Source organism: Phocoena phocoena, chromosome 16 (genome assembly GCF_963924675.1).
Source record: "Phocoena phocoena chromosome 16, mPhoPho1.1, whole genome shotgun sequence".
Lineage (NCBI taxonomy): Eukaryota > Metazoa > Chordata > Mammalia > Artiodactyla > Phocoenidae > Phocoena > Phocoena phocoena.
In genome coordinates this window covers 68,306,958-68,325,999 of record NC_089234.1, presented here as the reverse complement: position 1 = coordinate 68,325,999, position 19,042 = coordinate 68,306,958, and the positions used below count along the sequence as shown (strand labels likewise).

At 36.5% G+C, this 19,042-nt stretch overlaps 1 protein-coding gene across 2 annotated transcripts in view; it reads right to left on the bottom strand.

The window, feature by feature from the left end:
* Positions 1 to 1,666: 1,666 nt before the first annotated feature.
* JMJD1C (jumonji domain containing 1C) overlaps positions 1,667 to 19,042 on the bottom strand; it is a 246,084-nt gene continuing 228,708 nt past the window's right edge. Inside the window, exons 19-26 of one of the 2 annotated variants that reach the window (XM_065893794.1) lie at positions 17,747 to 17,915; positions 16,950 to 17,040; positions 16,351 to 16,481; positions 15,838 to 15,960; positions 12,443 to 12,582; positions 10,722 to 10,898; positions 2,621 to 2,752; positions 1,667 to 2,356 (exon numbers count right to left, since the gene is read on the bottom strand). In XM_065893794.1, the coding sequence (XP_065749866.1) occupies positions 2,267 to 2,356; positions 2,621 to 2,752; positions 10,722 to 10,898; positions 12,443 to 12,582; positions 15,838 to 15,960; positions 16,351 to 16,481; positions 16,950 to 17,040; positions 17,747 to 17,915 (1,053 nt within the window). In that variant the 3' untranslated portion in view covers positions 1,667 to 2,266. The remainder of the gene's footprint in view (positions 2,357 to 2,620; positions 2,753 to 10,721; positions 10,899 to 12,442; positions 12,583 to 15,837; positions 15,961 to 16,350; positions 16,482 to 16,949; positions 17,041 to 17,746; positions 17,916 to 19,042) is intronic. The other variant, XM_065893795.1, reaches the window with a different exon arrangement.

Below are 19,042 nucleotides of genomic sequence, written 5' to 3'. Positions count from 1 at the left end.
GCCAACCGGATGGAGGGGACAAAGTAAATGGTCAGAGGAATTTGTCCATCAGAAATTGGACCAATAACAGCTCCCCAGCCTTATAAGAAGTCAAAGGATGTCTTTAATGATTGACGCAAGCATTATGGTCCTCTCTGCCACTCCCCCTGCCCCCAACCCCTTCACTAGCATGGGATTCAGACAATAGATAGCATACTCTCATCAGATGAGTTTTCTCTGAAAGCCACACTGCCAGGCTTGATCTGCCTTAGCTTCAGCTATTCTATAGGGGTTGCAGGATGGTTTAAAAGTGGCTCAAACAACAGCAAGAGAAGCAAAAACATTTTGGAAGAAAACCACCAAAGACTTTGGGCCCCTGGCAGACTTTAGGGGACCAGAAGGAGATGGTCTATTCCAGAATTAGTATCATGGGCTTGAAATTAATTTCACATCAAAATTAAATCCGACGGAATATACAAAAACGTTTAAGCAAAACATACCATTTAATGAGTTGAGGCACTTGTGGAAAAATGGTATTAAAAAGTCAAAATCTTACAAAAGATGCACGTACTCACCAGCCCCGCCCCCCCCTTTAAAACCACTGGCCAAGTAGTTATTATCCATCCCATTAACCCTTGTGCCAGGTAGAGTATTAACGTGAAATTTAATTAACTGCTCACATTCCTGGCTGCACCTTGCCTGGAGTAGAGGGTGGCATAACAGCCTACGTGGAACTAAAAAATGGTGGACACAAGCAACAGGATAAAAACCAAGCAGCTTACAAGGTCACAACTCAGGCTACCAGTTTTTTCTTTTAAGCTATGTGCTTTCAGATAGATAGATAAGCAAAGGCCATCCCTTCAACATCCTGCAGGTGTCAGTGGAGGGCTACATATTTCCAGTAAAATTCAAAAGGTAAGGTTAGGGTAGGACTATGTGAGCCTCAAGCAACCAACTGGTAACGGGGAGTCAGCTGTTAAAGCCAAGACTCCAAATTAAAGCAGCTTACCAAGGTCACACAGTAAGTAACAGAACTCATATTCAACCCAGGCTGGCTGCCTGCAGGCTCTTCTCTGCCACCTGCCCCCACTCTCTCCTTCTCCTCTCCCTGCCACAGCATCTCTGCGGCGAAGAGCACTTATTTGATATTGTTATGATCACATACTCTCATGATCATGACTTTAATGTACGAGTCCCTCTTTCAACTAAATGTATTTATTCACAAATAACAAATGTTGGAGTTGCCTGTATTCATTAGCTGGGCCATAGGACAAGAAAGTGGAGGCACTTACTTGTGACGACGTGTAACATCTGAAGAAAGCTTAGAAAGCTTACAAGAATCAAAGACAAGAGGGAAATGTTCCAGGAGAGGACACTGTATCACAAGAAAATGCTGGTAAGTCACCTTGATGATGACGAAGCCCCCAGTAATAGGAATATCAAGAGGGAGAACTCTTAGACTAGCCAATTTTTGATAAAGTCCTTTTAATGGAAAATGTAAAACCCCTCTCAACTTTACAAAGCCATATGTAACACTTGCACTTTAACAAATAAAAGCAAGCCAATGTTTTAAAAAAATACATCATTAAATGTATATATGTATATATTTACATAGCATATTAAGTTTAATATTTAGCTTTAAAAGTTCACATAAATTTTACCAAAATGAGACAATTTTAAATAAATTACACCTTTTGAAAATGTTTAATTGTACAGTCAATAGCTTCAACAAAATATTGAAGTGTCTGTATTTAGTATCTACTTTATATACTTTATATTTTACAAATTTTACAGTCATTTGGCAGTAATTTTCTAATTGTGACATGTATGCTGTGCGATTCAGCAGTTTCCCAAATGCAGGCAATAGCTGGTGTTTTGTGTCCTATTCTCACAGTAACTGTCTCAATGTAGTGAAAAATATCAGTTATTTTAGTAAACTGTACATAGTCACATTTACACTTGATCAACAATATAGCATAGAATTTTGTATTTTTTTCCAAAAATAAATACATCATTTTAAATCTGGCATTTTCACAAACATCATATACACTATAATACAAAAACAGCTATGAATTGCTGCTTTAAATTAAGCTTGTTTTAATATCACTGAATCACAGGAGCTGTGACTTACGCTATACTGCTGTGGTGTCAGTAACAAGTAATTACTACAAAGAGAATTTCTTGGCACTGATGGTTTTATGAAGCTTAAGTCAGTGTACATACATATCATTGTTCAAGAGTAAGTAATTCCAGTTCAATGGCCTGAAAACATCAAACTGGACCACACCTAATTTTCTTCCATAGCCTCTACTTGATCTTCATGTATCTTCAAAGCTCTCACCATTTCCTTGACTGCATGATACAAGATATTTTTAACCTGAAAGAGATGTTGGTATTTCTGATCACTTCAGCAGGAGATAAATTAACAAATGAAAACTGCATCAGAATTAAAAAAAAAAAAAACAGAACTGTCAAGCCAAAAGTTAAAATTAGTCATATAATTAAATACTGGCGCCAATCTTTGGTTGTTATCCTAATGTGACAAACTAGGCAATGATGGCCTAAACTGTTATGCATGTTTTATAATTCTGAATATAAAAAGCCTGCAGAACAGGAACTAGTTAGAAAACTCATCTCTTACCTGTAGCTTATCATCATAATTGATTTCTTCCTTCAAAAGTCTCAGTTCTTGTGTTAAATGAAATGACTGTACTAGATGTTCTGGAGACACAAAGTCTTCAGTTACCTGAATACAGCTGTGAAAATTCTGTACCTATTCCCCAAACAGAAACAGAAAAATATAAGTTTTAGGAGGTGGGAATAAAGAGAAGCAAAGTTGTCTGCTGAAACAAGAGACAATTCACCAGAGAACTTATTTTCTCCAAAACATCAAATGCATTTCAAAGTGGAACACCACACTTTATGAGAAGGTTTATCACTGAAAAGCTTCATGTAAATGGAATATTTTTAAACGATGCAAAGAAAAGAACTTTTCCAGGAATCCTTCAGAGAGGCTGATAATCAGATCCTAATTATCAATGTTGTCAACGTGGATTTGGGGTTGTTACTTAAAAGCAACAACAACAACAAAATGCTAACTGGAAGGTACCTGTTTCACCAATCAGTGCAGTCAACCCGGATGTCTGTTGTTGCTCCTTTGACTATTCTGCATTTGGTCATTTCACTGTTAACTTTTACACCAGAGAGTAGATTAAAGGAAATGAAACTTAGTTTGATTATTTATGAGGAACTGTGATGAAAACTGTAGTTCCAGACAGATCTACTGACCACAGCAGTTTTAGAATTCTCCGAGGATTTTGTTTGTGCTTTTTTTTCTTTTGTGCCTTTTCTTTCAAATCAACCAATTAAAGATGATACCCTTCAGTCTCTTGTGGCGTCAGTACAACTGTTTTTCTGCTAGTTCTCCCTCTCGTGACTAAATGGTGTTCACAAGAAGCCAGTCAATATCTTACCTGTTATTTGTTCAGCATATGTACAGACTAACTCTGCACTTAACAGTTTCTTAGAACTGCTTTCTATCAACACTCAGGATAATGAGAGAGAAAGGACCAAGCTTATCCAATCTGGATTTTGTTTCTTTGCTGTCCTCTAGTGATATTAAAAGATATCATAAAATTCCTGGGAAAGGAGAAATAACTGGAAAACTAAACATTTACATTTATTCTAATTTTTAAAGTATGCAAGTAAATTTCACTGGGAGAAGTGAGCAGAGGGAGATAACAAGTGGGGAATAGAGACTGTGGAAAACATCTGATGATAGAGTGATGAAATTCCAAAGGGGCTGGAATTGCTCCTCTGGGCATAGTGACCACCTGAACAGCTGCAGATGTCTTTAACTGAAGCACTGTGCCTTTACTGATAACTCAGTAGCATATAAACATTTTTTTCCTCTAATCATTAGGTTGTTGATTCCTGTGAAGGATGAACATAGTGGATGCCTCACATTTTCAGCACTGCTGTACAGTCTCATTGGATCTTCGTTATGTGTCTGTAGAACAGATGCTCTATTTCACAGAGCAGGAAACTATGGATAAGCAGTTCAGCGCCTGTTCCAAGATAAACCAGCCAATAAATGGCAAGTCAACAGGAACCCAGCTCCTGTGGCATCTTGTCTAACAGATGCTTTAGTCCTACACGAACACAGTCCTACCAGCATACACAGGCTCCAAGTGCCCTGTCTCACCTTACATCCATCTGAACATGCTGTGGGGATTAAGTCCTTCTGAAGTTCTAGCATGTAACTTTTAGCATATGTAACTATTTTTTAAAAAACAATTTCACTGATATTCTAATTGCATTCAAACATCATTTGCCTGGTTTTATTTCTTTTTTTCCATAGTCCTTTAGCCCTTTGAGCATATCTAAGATAACTGACTTAGAAGTCTATCTAGTAAGTTTGATGTCTGGCCTTCCTCAGGGACAGTTTCTGTTGAGGTATTTTTTCCCTATGAATGGGCCCTACTTTCCTGTTTCTGTGTATGCTTTGTGACTTTTTGTTGGAAACTGGACATCTAAACATTATCATGTGGTAACCAGAATCGGGTTCTCCCCTGCCTCACAGTCTGCTGCTGTTGACTGATAGGGACTGTAGTCATCCATTTGTTTTGTGACCTTTCCAAACTAATTTTGCAAAGACTATTCCTCCTCTGGCGTGCTCACTGATGTCTCTGTTCGGTTATCTCAGGTGGTCAGCCAGTGTGACCTGTCAGAGATTTCCTTGAAGGCCAAAACTCAGATGTCCTCTTCTTCATTAAGCAGTCCGCTGGTCCATGTAAGTTCTGAATTAGATTCCAGAACTCTGAAAAAGTTGATTCTTATGGTTGTTTTAAAATCACTTTTAGAACAGTGACTTTCATTAGTGGTTACAAGATGTTATTTTGTTTCCTAATGACCTCAACTTGATATAGACTGCTTGAAGACTTAAGGGTTAGTTTGAAAAGGCAAGGTTCAGTTTTAAGGTGGAACATATCTGAACTTCCCATTCCACTTACCCCTTTTTGTGCCATCTTTGAGTCATTTACTTTTCACTTCCTTGGCAGACTGTCTTATTCATACTTGCCTTCAAAATCAGTTGTAATCATATATAGGTAATGTTAAGAAAATGTAACTTTTGTTTTCAGAGTAGGAAAGTTATTATCTTGACACTGTGGTTTTGTCCGAGTCCTTTTAGTCATAAGAATGTAGAGCATTTACAACTTAGCAATATTATTAACTTACTCTGAATGACCAAATACAATCAGTTAAGTAGTTGAGGACAAAATTATCAGTAAAGATTTTGTGTTAATTTAAAAAAACTGTTGCTGTTTAAAACTGAAAGCTACTCTAAACCTCAGGACACTAGAGCTGAGAAAGTGAATCCTGGAGGGCAAGATTCACCTGCTTTACCTAAGGGTATACACAGGGTTTCACAGACTCAGCCACATTTGCCAACAGAAGATTGTTAAGCCTGCAGTTCTAGAGTAGTTCTTAGAAAATAAAGAGGGCTGTGGCCATGATATTGTCCCTCAACTTGCCGAGATACACGTCTGAATGCTGCTGCACAGAGTTGTCCCGTGGCCGTGGCTGTGGCCGTCTCTCCTCCCGCCCCAGGCTTCTCGAAGTGCTCACTGCTGACAAAGAAAGGTATGTTGATTCTTCCCTAGCACTGCTGGCCAGTCAAGTCCTGCACTATCGTTTGGACGAAAGTTTTTTGTTACATGCCTTGGGTTTTTCAAGGGCTTCCTATCTGTGTGGTTCTCAAAGCGTGGTTCCTAAACAGTAACGTCAGTGTCACCTGGGAACTTGTTAGAAATGTAAAATTCCAGGTCCCTCCTCAGACCCACTGAATCAGAAACTCTGGGCATGGGGTCTAGCAATCTGTGTTGTATCAAGCCCTCCAGGAATTCTGATGTATGCTAAAGTGTGAGAGAAGCACTGAGACTCTGGGATTATTTAAAGGGCTACCTGTGATTTACTGGAAGTGTTGAAGCCATCAATGAAAAGTTTTCAGGACCTCTATGGACTACCTAAATTGTAAATAATAATGCATCTTAAATCCAAGTTAACAATGTTAACAGAGTTTCATACTTCCTTTTAATTCTCTCTCAAAACCACATTACCACCACTTGTGAGTCATGGACAACACCCTTTAAACAGAGTACAAATAACTGTGCTGTCATTATCATATCACGTAAGGAAAGGAAGGTAGAAATTCTTGCAATTCTGTGCCAAAATATGCAGCAGAGAAGGTTTTTACTTTGGAACACTCAACAATTTAGTGGCAGAGATCAGAATAGAATTTGCCAGTCTAGATGCTGTTTCAGTCTATTTAAGTATAGCAGCTTAAGTAAGAGTGTGTTTAAGTACAGAATATGATACAAGTACATACTGTTTACGTGAGGCTAAAGCAGAGTGACTTGTGAACTAAGCTTTTTAACAGGATTACTTTGCCCACTATTTTGAGAAAAAAAGGCTATTCTCTTCCCTCTCTTTCCCCAAGAAAGTATAAGCAGCAGAGAGACATTTACATGCAGAGACTCTCTGTGGTAATAGTGATTGCCTCTGGAGTAGAGGAACTGAGGGCAAAGGTGAGAAAATGACTTAATTTTCACTGTGAACCATTGTGTACTGTTTGAATTAAAAATCGTATGAATGCATTACATTTTCAAAAGGAAGTATTTTAAAATTGTTTTCTTGACAAACAGTACTGGAACAACGGCATGTCCATATGCAAAAAAACTGAACTTCAGTCCACACTCTGCACTATATACAAAAATTAACCTAAAAATGGATAACAGACCTATATGTAAGACTATCAACTATAAAACAACTAGAAGAAAATTTAAGAGAAAGTCTTTTTGATCTTGGGCTAGGCAAAATTTTTCAGATACAATAAAAGTATATAATACATTAAAAAAAACTGATCAACTGAACTTCATCAAAATTTAAGAACTGCTCTTTGGAAGACACCATTAAGAAAACGGAAGGACAGCCCACAGGTTGGGAGAATATATGTGCAAAAGCACATATCAGACAAAGGACTTAAAGACATTCAACATAGTAAGAAAAAAAGAACCCAATTACAAAAATGTATATATAAATGTATTGCAAATACTTCTCCCATCCTTGGGTTACGTTTTCACTCTCTTAATGGTGCTTTTTTTAATGAACAGGAATTCTTAATTTTAATATATCCCAGCCTATCCATGTTGAAAAAAATGGACAAATATTTGAACACATTTACCAAAACAGAACACATTTACCAAAACAGATTTACAGATGGCAAATAAACACGAGAAAAGATGTTCAACATATTTTAGTTATTAAGAAAATGTAAATTAAAGCCATAGTGAGATTCAAATGCTTAAAAACAAAACTGACAGTAAGCAGAGGAGATGGAACTCACATACACTGCTTCGGGGAATGGAACATGGTACAACCACCAGCCTGGCAGTATCTTATAAAGTTATTCACACACTTATCGTGTGACCAGGTGGTCCCACTACTCGGTATTTACCCAACTGAAATGAAAACCTATATTCATACAAAAACCTGTACGTAAATGTGGCTTATAGTGGATTTATTATTGCCGCAAACTGAAAACAACAATGAAAAACTACCCAGAAATAAAAAGAAACAACTACTGATGTACACAATAACATGTATGAAACTCAAATACATTATACTGAATAAGAAAAGTCAGACTCAAAGGCTACATACTGTATAATTCCAATCATATGACATTCATATAAAGGCAGGACTATAGGGAAAGAAAACAGATAAGTGGTTGTAGCAGTATCAGGTAGGAGAAGAGGTTGACTAAAAAGTGGGGGGTAGATCAGTGGAACAGGATGGAAAGTCCAGAGATAAACCCACACACATCTAAACTATGACAAAGGAGGCAAGAGTGTCCAAGGGAGAAAAGACACTCTTGAATAAGTGGTGTTGGGAAAATTGGACAGCTACACGATGAAATTAGAACACACACTAACACCACACACAAAAATAAACTCTGAAGACCTAAATGTAAGACCAGATACTGTAAAACTCTTAGAGGAAAACAGGCAGAACACTCTCTGACATGAATAGCAGCAAGATCTTTTTTGATCCACCTCCTAGATTAATGAAAATAAAAATAAATGGAACCTAATTAAAAAGCTTTTGCACAGCAAAGAAAACCAACAAAATGAAAAGACAACCCTCAGAATGGGAGAAAATATTTGCCAGTGAAGCAACCAACAAGGGATTAATCTCCAAAGTATACAAACAGCTCATGCAGCTCAATATCAAAAAATGGGCAGAAGATCTAAATAGACATTTTTCCAAAGAAGACATGCAGATGGCCAAAGGGCACATGAAAAGATGCTCACCATCACTAGTTATTAGAGAAATGCAAATCAAAAGCACAGTGAGGTCACACCGGTCAGAATGGACATCATCAAAAAGTTTACAAAATATAATGCTGGAGAGGGTGTGGAGAAAAGGGAACCCTCCTACACTGTTGGTGGGAATGTAAATTGGTATAGCTACTATGGAGAACAGTATGCAGGTTTCTTAAGAAACTAAAAATAGAGCTACCATATGATCCAGCAATCCCACTCCTAGGCATATATCTAGAGAAAACTGTAATTTGAAAAGATACATGCACCCCAATGTTCACTGCAGCACTATTTACAATAGCCCAGACATGTAGCAACCTAAATGCCCATTGACAGAGGAATGGATAAAGAAGATGTGGTGTGTTTGTGTGTGTGTGTATACACACACACACACACACACACACACACACACACTGGAATATTACTCAGCCATAAAAAAGGAACGAACTAATGCCATTTGCAGCAACATGGATGGACCTAGAGATTGTCATACTGAGTGAAGAGAAAGACAAATATATGATACCGCTTATATGTGGAGTCTAAGAAAATGGTACAAATGAACTTATGTACAAAACAAAAATAGAGTCGCAGATGTAGAAAACAAACTTATGGTTACCAGGGGCAAAAGGGAGGGGAGGGATAAATTGGAAGACTGGGATTGACACATACACACTACTAACATATAAAATAGATAACTAATAAGGACCTACTGTATAGCACAGGGAACTCTACTCAGTGCTCTGTAATGGCCTGTATGGGAAAAGAATCTTAAAAAAAGTGGATACGTGTATATGCGTAACTGATTCACTTTGCTGTACACCTGAAACGAATACATCATTATAAATCAACTCTACTCCAATAAAAATTAAAAACAAAAGTATGTGGGGAGTAGGGGGCGGGAGTAAGAGGGAATTTTCTGAAGTGATGGCAATGTTCTTTATCTTGATTGTGTTGTTGCCTAACTACATATTTGTCAAAACTTACAGAACTGTACACTAAAAAGTACATTTATTATATGCAAATGATACCTAAAAAATGCACTGTCCAGTATGACTTTTAAGAAAATGGATACTGGATAAACTGAGTATGTGAGTAAGGATTTTCAAGGGAACCTGTTTTGCATTATCAAATAATTACACCTAGTTAGAAAAACATTTACTGTGCTATTCTCTTAAACAAGACTGCTCCTTTGAGGGCATTTTACATGTGAATACCGATCAGCTATTTTCTGATAAGAGGCTAGAAGGCCAAAGAATAGTATGTGGGGTGAATCCCAGTTAAACATGAATCATAAATGACACATCTCTGAAATGACGATATAAGTCCATGAGAAAATAAAACAGTTTAACATAAATAATACATTCATTTAATTAATACACTTAATTATATTTTACAATAAATGCTGTTTGAGATCTAAGAATGATAAATCTAACCCTGAACTTGACATCTTAAAAACTAAGCAACTATTCTCACTTAAGAAATATTTGTGGCTATTATAATAGTGTCACAAATATTACACAGGCAGTAATTGCATATAGTTATATAAAATGTAGGAAACTTTGCTTGGTAAAAGTAAACACATCAGATACATCTCGATAACCAGGTGGTGGCAAAGGTGGGGAACCAACTCTGAGGCAGACTCGTTTTCTGGATTCTCGGGTTTCCTTTGCACTCTTACTAGGAGCGCTAAACTGCTCTGCGGTAGCTTCAGTCTACTTATAGGAACCCACTATGTGCTTTTAATCCAAACCCTCCATATCACCATCTATTCTATGCCATTCATCTAGGTGCCACACAGTCAAGCCACAGAAACAAAGACTAGATGTGTATTTCAGTTTTAAAGTTTTTGTGAATCAGTAACTATAAAAATTACACAGCACCTTTCTTTCGACATGCTATTGCTACGTTAGCGAACTAAAAAGAGGCAGGAAGTACAGTGAAAGCCTGAATTATGGAATGGTCTACCTAATAACTCATTCTACTCATATTTGGTGCCTTAGAAAATGTATCATCTCTAAGTCCTGATACTCCCCCCTCCCACTGTTAAGTCTCAGCTATTGAGAACTGAATATATACAGTAACTCTTTTTTTCCTAAAAAGTCTTTGAAATTAGATTTCAATCCACCAAACAGTAGCAATACAAAAATGGAAATCTGGCTCATGTTTATATATTTAAAGGTCTCAAAGCATTTAATTACGTCAGATCTCATCAAGCACTGAAAAGCTGTTTCAGTAATTTCTTAATGAAGGCATACTGGTGTAGGTCATTCTTCCTTACATCTTCCTTCATCTATATTTATACTCAGAACAATTTCTTTCTGGTTCTTTCAGTAACAAGTGTGTTAGAAGCAACTTTTTATATACCTGATGAAGTGCTCCTGCTGGTAAGACGATGGCATCACCAAGGAACTGAATAAGAGTGCAGGCTTTGACTCCATATTCCTCAAGCAGTCTTTGGCGAAGCTTTTTGTTCACATACCAACTCTGGTCACGAATTGGATCATGTTCTGGTAGAACTTCAAGGCCTTGTTCTTTTGAAATCTGAAATATAGATTAAAATGAAAATATATACCCCAATTTAAGTAAAGAAAATGATAAATCCTGTTCAGTTAAATTTCAGTTTTCTTTACAATAACAGTCTGTTCTCAGAATCTTCTGAAACGATGACTGAGCTTAAGTTAAAGAAAATGATATTCTACAATTGGAAAAGCCAAAGGACATGAAAACAATATGGCACACTGATACACTATTAATAAAGTAAATCATACTCCCTTACCTTCTTCCACTATGAAGTTCTCTTTTTAAAAAAAAAATAGTTTTATTAACTATTATTTATTTCTTTTTCAGTCTTTTTTTGGGGGGGCTGCACCGTGCAACATGTGGGATCTTAGTTCCCTGACGAGGGATCAGCCTCGTGCCCCCTGCAGTTGGAAGCCCAGAGCCCTAACCTTACTGGTATGACAGGGAATTCTCTCCACTATGAAGCTTTCATCCATTTGGTTCCTTACAATTATTTTAAGAGTATAGCACAAAGACGGGGAAAAGCCTAGTAACTTTTTTCCAAAAGCCAAACCATTTGAATGTGTGGACATCATAAACATTCATTCATTCATTCAGCCGCGTGGGGTCTTAGTTGTGGCACTTGGGATCTTCGTTGCAGCATCTCTTAGTTGCGGCATGCGGGATCCAGTTCCCTGGCCAGGTATTGAATCTGGGCCCCCTGCATTGGGAGTGTGGAGTCTTAACCACTGGACCACCAGGGAAGTCCCCATAAACATTTCTTTTTGCTGCTCTTTTTTAAGGTAGGTACGCAGATAAATACCTTTATATTGCTAACCTTCTAACCCTTGACAAATCACTTTCAAGGGACCCTCTAACGAACCAGTGAAATGTTCTGCTTTAAAAAGCGTAGTTTATAACATTTTAAATTAAAAGACTGTTAGGTAGTTCTGGGATAAAATAGTAGTTACAGGGCCATAGCTCCCTTACCTCACACTGACCAAAGACAGACCTTAAGTCCATTCAGAAAGAAGATGAAGTATAATAAGAAAAACAGCAATTATGGTCCATTAAAAGAAATCCCTATAATTACAAAATTCAGAAAACATTTAAGAAAAGGGTTTGAACCAATTTCAGATTAATGTGTCACTTTTTTAACAAGTATACGATTACTCAATTTCAGTCTATTCAAATAAGTTATCACAGAGCAATCAGATATGAGAGAGCAGAATTACTGTCTAGGTCAACAGCCAAAAATACCAATACAATTAAAATTCTGCCTTCTTTACGTGTTTCTATGACAGGTTTTATATTCTATAATTCCAATCACTACTTTTCATCAAGGGTAACATCTGACTCATTAACAGGTTCTTTAAGGGGATGAAGGAGTACTACGAACTGAGAAGAAGCTGCCATTCAAATTCCTCAAGAGAAAGGAGCTTTTGATTTTCAACAGCAAAAAATTCCATCCTCCTAAGTAAAAATTACTCAATCATCTTATACTGCTGAATGCCCATGAAGTTACATTAAAATTTAAGTCTCTGCTCAAGGTGAAGAGATAAAACTGTCTGTAACCTAAATTATACCTTCTGAAGAAATTCCCTTATCTTGTCAACATCTTTCCCAGCATAAATATGCCACAGAGCACCAGGTATTTCACTTGAGTCCTTCAATCGTTTTCTTAAAATGTCATCTAAATCTTCTTCTTCAAATTTCTTAAGTATTCCTGAAACACAGAATATATTCAGACTGGTCAGTAAAGACTCCACCAGAAAGCTACATCTCCTACAATTGACCTATCATAGTAGCATAGTGCCTGACTAGACTGGGACTCTTAAAGAGGAGACAAACCCAGTTCTACATGAAAACTGTTACAACTCTAAGAGCAGAGAACAATGACCCGGGGTAACAAAACAGAATCAACAGTAACTTTCCCAGTTCATTTGTTTTCTGTAAACCAAGGGATGGGAGATAAAAACGCAAGGACTTTTAACTCAAACATAACCAAGTTTCATCCTGTCCCAAGGGTGTGGTCATAACGATGTTTTGTACTCACAGCATTTCATAACTTAAAAAGGACTATCGTGACCACTATTATGGTAGGCAAGGATCATAACCTCTACTTTACAGCTCAGCAAAACGGTTCAGTGAGGAGAAGGGATTTATTCATTGCCATGACTAATGAATGGCAGAGCAAAATGTCTTCCGACTAATTTCTGGGAGATCTCATTTACTATTATTGGTTAATCTGTAATCAAATGCAAAAGCTTCAGGTGCTATGACTGAGGAGGCATCAGGCCATTCTTCTGAACTATTGACAGATTAAAAACTGCACATATATATGCACAGAAGAAATGTTAACTGTAGTTACCTCTGAGTGAAGGACAGGAATGTCGTTTTCAAATGCCTGATTTTACCACAATGAACATTTTAGTATTTTATTTTATCTTTAATACAGCGGGTTCTTATTAGTTATCCATTTTATACATATTAGTGTATAGATGTCCATCCCAATCTCCCAATTCATCCCACCCCCACCCCACAATGAACATTTTAAAGAAATGTTTTAAGAGAAAAGGAAATCTATTGCCTAATACAAAGAACATAGCAAATGTTCCCTCATTTGTGACAGTTATATCTTTTTTATCTTTAAAGTTAGCTGCAAAGATTTCTTGAAGTTATACATGAGGTGTTTACGATATGCCAAGCACTGTCCTAGAATCTTGGGGATTAGAGTTAAGAAAGACCCAGTTAAGACTTCACAGAATAAAAGATGATATTAATAAGTGTAGGCAAATAAACAAGAATATCACATAGTGGTTAAGCACAATCATACGAGTACAAAAGGGTACACAAAGACTGGGTCAGTCCTCGAATGTTATCTTTTAATGAAAAAGATAAAAAGAAAATGGTTACTGCTCTGTGAATTCTAAAAAGGCTGCTAGAAAGAATACATCAGATATTTCCTAATTTGTGACAGTGAAGTCACAAGGAAGAAAATGGTTGCTGGAGCAGAGAAAGTTTATTCTTTAAATGAAGACCTCTAGGGGAGGTGACAATCTGAGCTACATTTTGAGGGATGAATACAGGAATTTGCTAGGGAGACAGGAGGTAGGAGAGCCACTGTATGCAGAGGAAAAAGCATGTGCTTTATGTAGGTCGGTTTTCTTGATGTGTTTTAAGCATTATTGTAACACTAAAATACTCCTTTTTTTGTGACCAATTGGCAAAAACTTTAAAGTCCAAGAATTAAAATTAAAAGCTGATGACTTTTTCTCGAAAGATCAAACATTATGCTATCAATGAGGGATGGGAGGTGAGCAGGGAGAGATGAGCAGAACAAAGATGAATAAGGAAGTTCTAGCATTTAAGGAGATGAAAGAAAAGTAGGGGAGAAAAGCAGATGGTAACCTCTGTATTGCAGACTAAGTGCTATAATATCTAATACAATGTAAATGCTAGGTAAATAATTGTAAATACAATGTGAGTGCTATGTAAACAGTTGCTGGCTACAGCAAACTCCTTTTGCTTTTTGAAAGCCAGCACACAGCAAATTCAAGTTTTGCTTTTTGAAACTTACTGGAGTATTTTCTTTTTGCTGTGTCTTTTCTATCCTTGACTGGTTGACCCCCACAGGTGCGGAACCCGCAGATACGAAGGGGCAACTGTAACTGTGTGGCACCATAGGCTTTGAAAGGAGAAGTAATCTGATATCAAAGGTCACACACATTTCTGTCCTAGAGCTGAGACTACAACTCAAGTGTGCCTGACTCTCAAATCCTTGGGAGTAGGGGAGACAAGAGTTTTTATCAATTACAATCAACAGAGTCAGTTAAAGAAGCTGAGAAACTATGAGTTTCTACAGTTTTGGAGAAATTGAGGTTGTGTTATTATAGAAGCTGTCAAAGAGACACAAAAACTGAGTGAATATTATAATAAACCCCCATGTCCTGAGCACCTAGCCACTAAGCTGCAGATATATTCTGGGCTCCAGATAGAATTGTTGAGCTAACTGGTCGGAAATCATGTATAGAATTTCACAGGAAGTGCATGTAAACCAGAAAAGGGAGAGGATAAAGTCTATAACTCTAGAAAAGTCTGAAACTCCACCATATGAAGAATGAGGGGAGTAGTGTTACTGAAGCCAAGGAAACTATTTGAAGAAGAGGTGTCGTTTACTACAGAGGGTACAAATAATAAGAGGACCACGAAGAAACCACTGTATTGAAATATGACTATCAGTGAAAGCCACAGCAATAGCAACAGTACAGTAATCTCAGTGGGGCGGCAGGCAGGGGCCAACCTGCATTGAGCTGAAATATGAAAGGGAGGTGATAGACACAGCAAATAATGTGTTATGAGGGCAAGAGCAATAGGATGGTGGCAAGGAAGACAAGGTCTGAAGAAGGCTTTTAAAGGAAGGAGGGAAAGTCTGAAGTTTGCTCCTACTCTGAGAAAAGAAGCCAGTGGAAAAAGAAAGTTGAAGAACCTATGTCTATAAAGAAGGGAATGATAGATGGAACAAGGTTTTAGAAAGAAACCTAGAGGACAGACTCTAAAACCTATACACTGGATTGAACAGTTATTTCTACTTGGGAGAAAAGGCCGTTCTCTCTGGTACTAGAGGGGAAAAAAGAATGCTTTAGACACAAACATGCCTTAATCATCTTCAGAGCTCAAGGACCTAATTTCTATTCTTCACTAAATGTTTATAAGTGAGCTTACCAGTTTATTTTCATAAACCCAATATTTAATAATAGGAAATGAGCAAATTTTAAAAATTCACTTTTAAAATTAAAATTCCTTTTGTGTTAAAAAAAAAAAAGCCAGGTAAATTAATCATGCCTCCAAATAAGTATTAGAATATCCCAATATCCACTGCAGTTTTTTGGGGAATCTTTGATGTTAACTCAGAGGCTGACATTTGTGTGTGGTTATTCAACTGTTATTCCAAAGACCACTATTCTTTAAGTTTCTTTACCTGCTTTTGAGAGAATGCCATTTCCTTTTGCTATGCCAACATATACTAAAATATTTACAACGTCAGAAACTTCAACATGTAGATTTGTTGTTCCTATATCATGATCTTTAGCAGCAGCTACACCTGTGTATAAAATAAAATTTTATTTAGTATAACACTTTATATATCCTAGATATTCCTTCCAAAATCAGCTCTATGAGGAAAATCTGTTAATTGTAATTTGAGTTTTAGTCTCCTTATTCCAAAACCTGCCCACAAAATATCACAATCCATGAAATGTACCATAAAAATCAAATTAATAGGAAATGTAACTATATTTTATAAGGAATGAGCAAGTGCTTAACTATATATTGGCTATTAATACCTAATATACACTGCTTGACTCAGAAAAAGATTTCAATGGGTTATTAAAGGCACGGATTTAGCAGAATCTAAAAATTAGATAATTTATCTTTGGAAGGAAGTTAAACTTCCATATACTCCAAGTTGATAGAAATGCAAATATATACTTACCATAAGCACTGCACAACCTGGGTCCTAGATCAGGGCGTACAAAAAATCCTGGCAAATGAGAGGCCAAATTGAATTTTCCTTCTGGATTACAATATTCTGGCAATGGCAGGCTTTTTAAAAGATCTTCATATCTGAAGAATAACATTGACTTCTTTTGAATAAAGGTTTACATTCTTAAGTACTTTCAAATATATAAATGTTCAAGTTGCTAAACTTTCCTTAAGGCCTTTAACAGTTAACACTTTCCTTGACTTCAAAGTTTAAATGAATGCATAATACATGGATAAGCAAAGAATATAAGTGATACTAAAACCGCAATTCTCTTTCCTTGAACACAGCAAACTGAAAGCACCAAAGAGAAGAGAGGTCCCAAATGGGGCCTCCTCTGACAGCATCTTCCTCTTTACTGCCCTAACGAAGACTTCCCCCTGCTCAGACTACAGAGATTCAGTTCCTTCTTTTTTTATTACTTATTTTTAATTGAGGAGGATACTGCCTAAAGTCACATTTGTAGATCATTATCCCACTTCTGGGGATAATCTCAGCTCAACCTCAAAGCCAAGAGTCAAAATAACAAGTATAAACAGACATACACATACCTTGCTGGCATCATAGTCTTGAAGTCTTCTCCTGAAGGGCAATCTTTCAGTTTTAAAACAACTGTTTCTCCACCTTTCGTTTTTTGCCGTTCTATAAGAATGCAATTGATTATTAAAAGATAATCTCTGTCTTTTTATTAATGTTTAGAGGAAGGAAGAAATGTGAAATGAATGAATACCTCTATTATTGTACAGTAGGTAAAGAATGCTTGCTTATGGACTTTTATTTCTTATGTATTCATGTAGTACTAAGATGTTTGTTCCTTATGAACACAGATATCTGTAATATCACCATAAAATTCTTTTAAAAAAGTCTCTTTACAATTGTTATTAAAATTACAGTCTTACATTTTTACTTTTACTTTTTCAAAATGTTTTACACAAAGTATGTTATTCGAGTTTCAAATGTTGTGGGGGTTGCCAAAAATATTCCCCAAGAATATTAATATATTGAATGTGACGTATGGAAACATAGTATAAGTGACTTTTTTTTTGGCTGCACCGTGTGGCTTGCTTGTGGGATCTTAGTTCCCTGACCAGGGAATGAACCCGGGCCTCGGCAGTGAAAGTGCTGAGTCCTAACCACTGGACCGCCAGGGAATTCCTAAATGACTTCTTTATGGTTACAGAAAATGAGCGGTAGAGCCAGGAATAGGACCCAGTCTCCTACTTCCAAGTACTTGTTCCTTTTTACTGGACAACAAAGTAATACAGACATTTTAAAGATTAAATGATTTATCATTTGGGGGGGAAATGTTTAAGAAAACAGTAAAACAAAGAAACAAAAAACAACATACTTGAAACTTCTTCAAAACCGTCCCAGAATTCCTTAACATTGGCATTTGAAATAATGCTGTCTTTGCAGTTCAGGAGATCAGCCTGGTGGTCTCCAAAATCAAGACTAATTGAGTCCGCCTTCCACAAGCTAATGTTCATTTTCTTATGCACACCAGAAACCACTGCAGGCTTATAAATAAACAGATAGACAGATAAAGAAAAGTTAAAAGGTATATGCACACTTCCAAAACTTGATTTTACACACACATACAACAGACGGTTAACATGTTGAATTTTAGGACTAATGACAAATTGTGAGAATAAAAGAGGCTTTCAAAAATAGTCCCTGACCTGGAAAGATGTTCACAATATATTTTCAAAGAGAAAAGGTGATAAGAGAATGCCATGTACATGGCAGAGTACACTGCCATTTTGAAAACACAAAATATGTAGTGTTTTTCAGGAAAGAGTCTGAAAGGCTATACTAAAAAATTTCTAGGCAATATAAATATGTTTTATTTACAGACTCCTTTTTATAGACAAAACATAACCTTATATATTTGTACATATGCAATATATGTAAATAAGATTTTTAAATAAAATACAGAGTCCTTGGGATTAAAACATAATTTATATACATTCTGATTTTATATCACTTAAAACACATTCTTTACCTCTACAAGGATCATGACAAAAATATTAAACAACCAAGTGCAACAACAATAAATTTCAAGTCGAATGACCAATTCCCTGAAAGTGAATCTCTCCTTTGAAATCACATGAATTCAAATTTCCTCAAGGCTCTCTAACCCAAAAACCAACAATTGAAGATTTGTGGTTTTAAAACTCCAATGCCGATGTAAAAAAAGACCTCTAAAGGCAATCTGATGCATTATTCTTAGGTTTCTTTTTTTTAAAATTCCTTTATTATAAATGAAAAGTAAAAGAACACAGAAAGTTGTGACGTAAGAGTCTCTTGTAAAAGATGTTATTTTTAAGTACTCTTAAAACTCACAAGATAATAAAATTTGAGGAACGGTAAGTGCAGAATAACCTCAAGCTAGGGTTGTTATCACAAAAAGGTATCTCAAAAGAAAAGGAATAAACAACAGCAAAAACCACCTTAAGAAGTTTGGTTAACCGCTTGGGTAACTGCAACATTAAACTTCCTTTCAATGGGCTAATAATATATCCAACTATTAAAACAGTTTCAGCTATTAGATAATTAACTACTGCTGACAATTCACATATTAGCTCCTAGCCCTTATTATGCCTATCCAGTAATACTCCCATCCAGCCCTGTGCCACTCCTTATT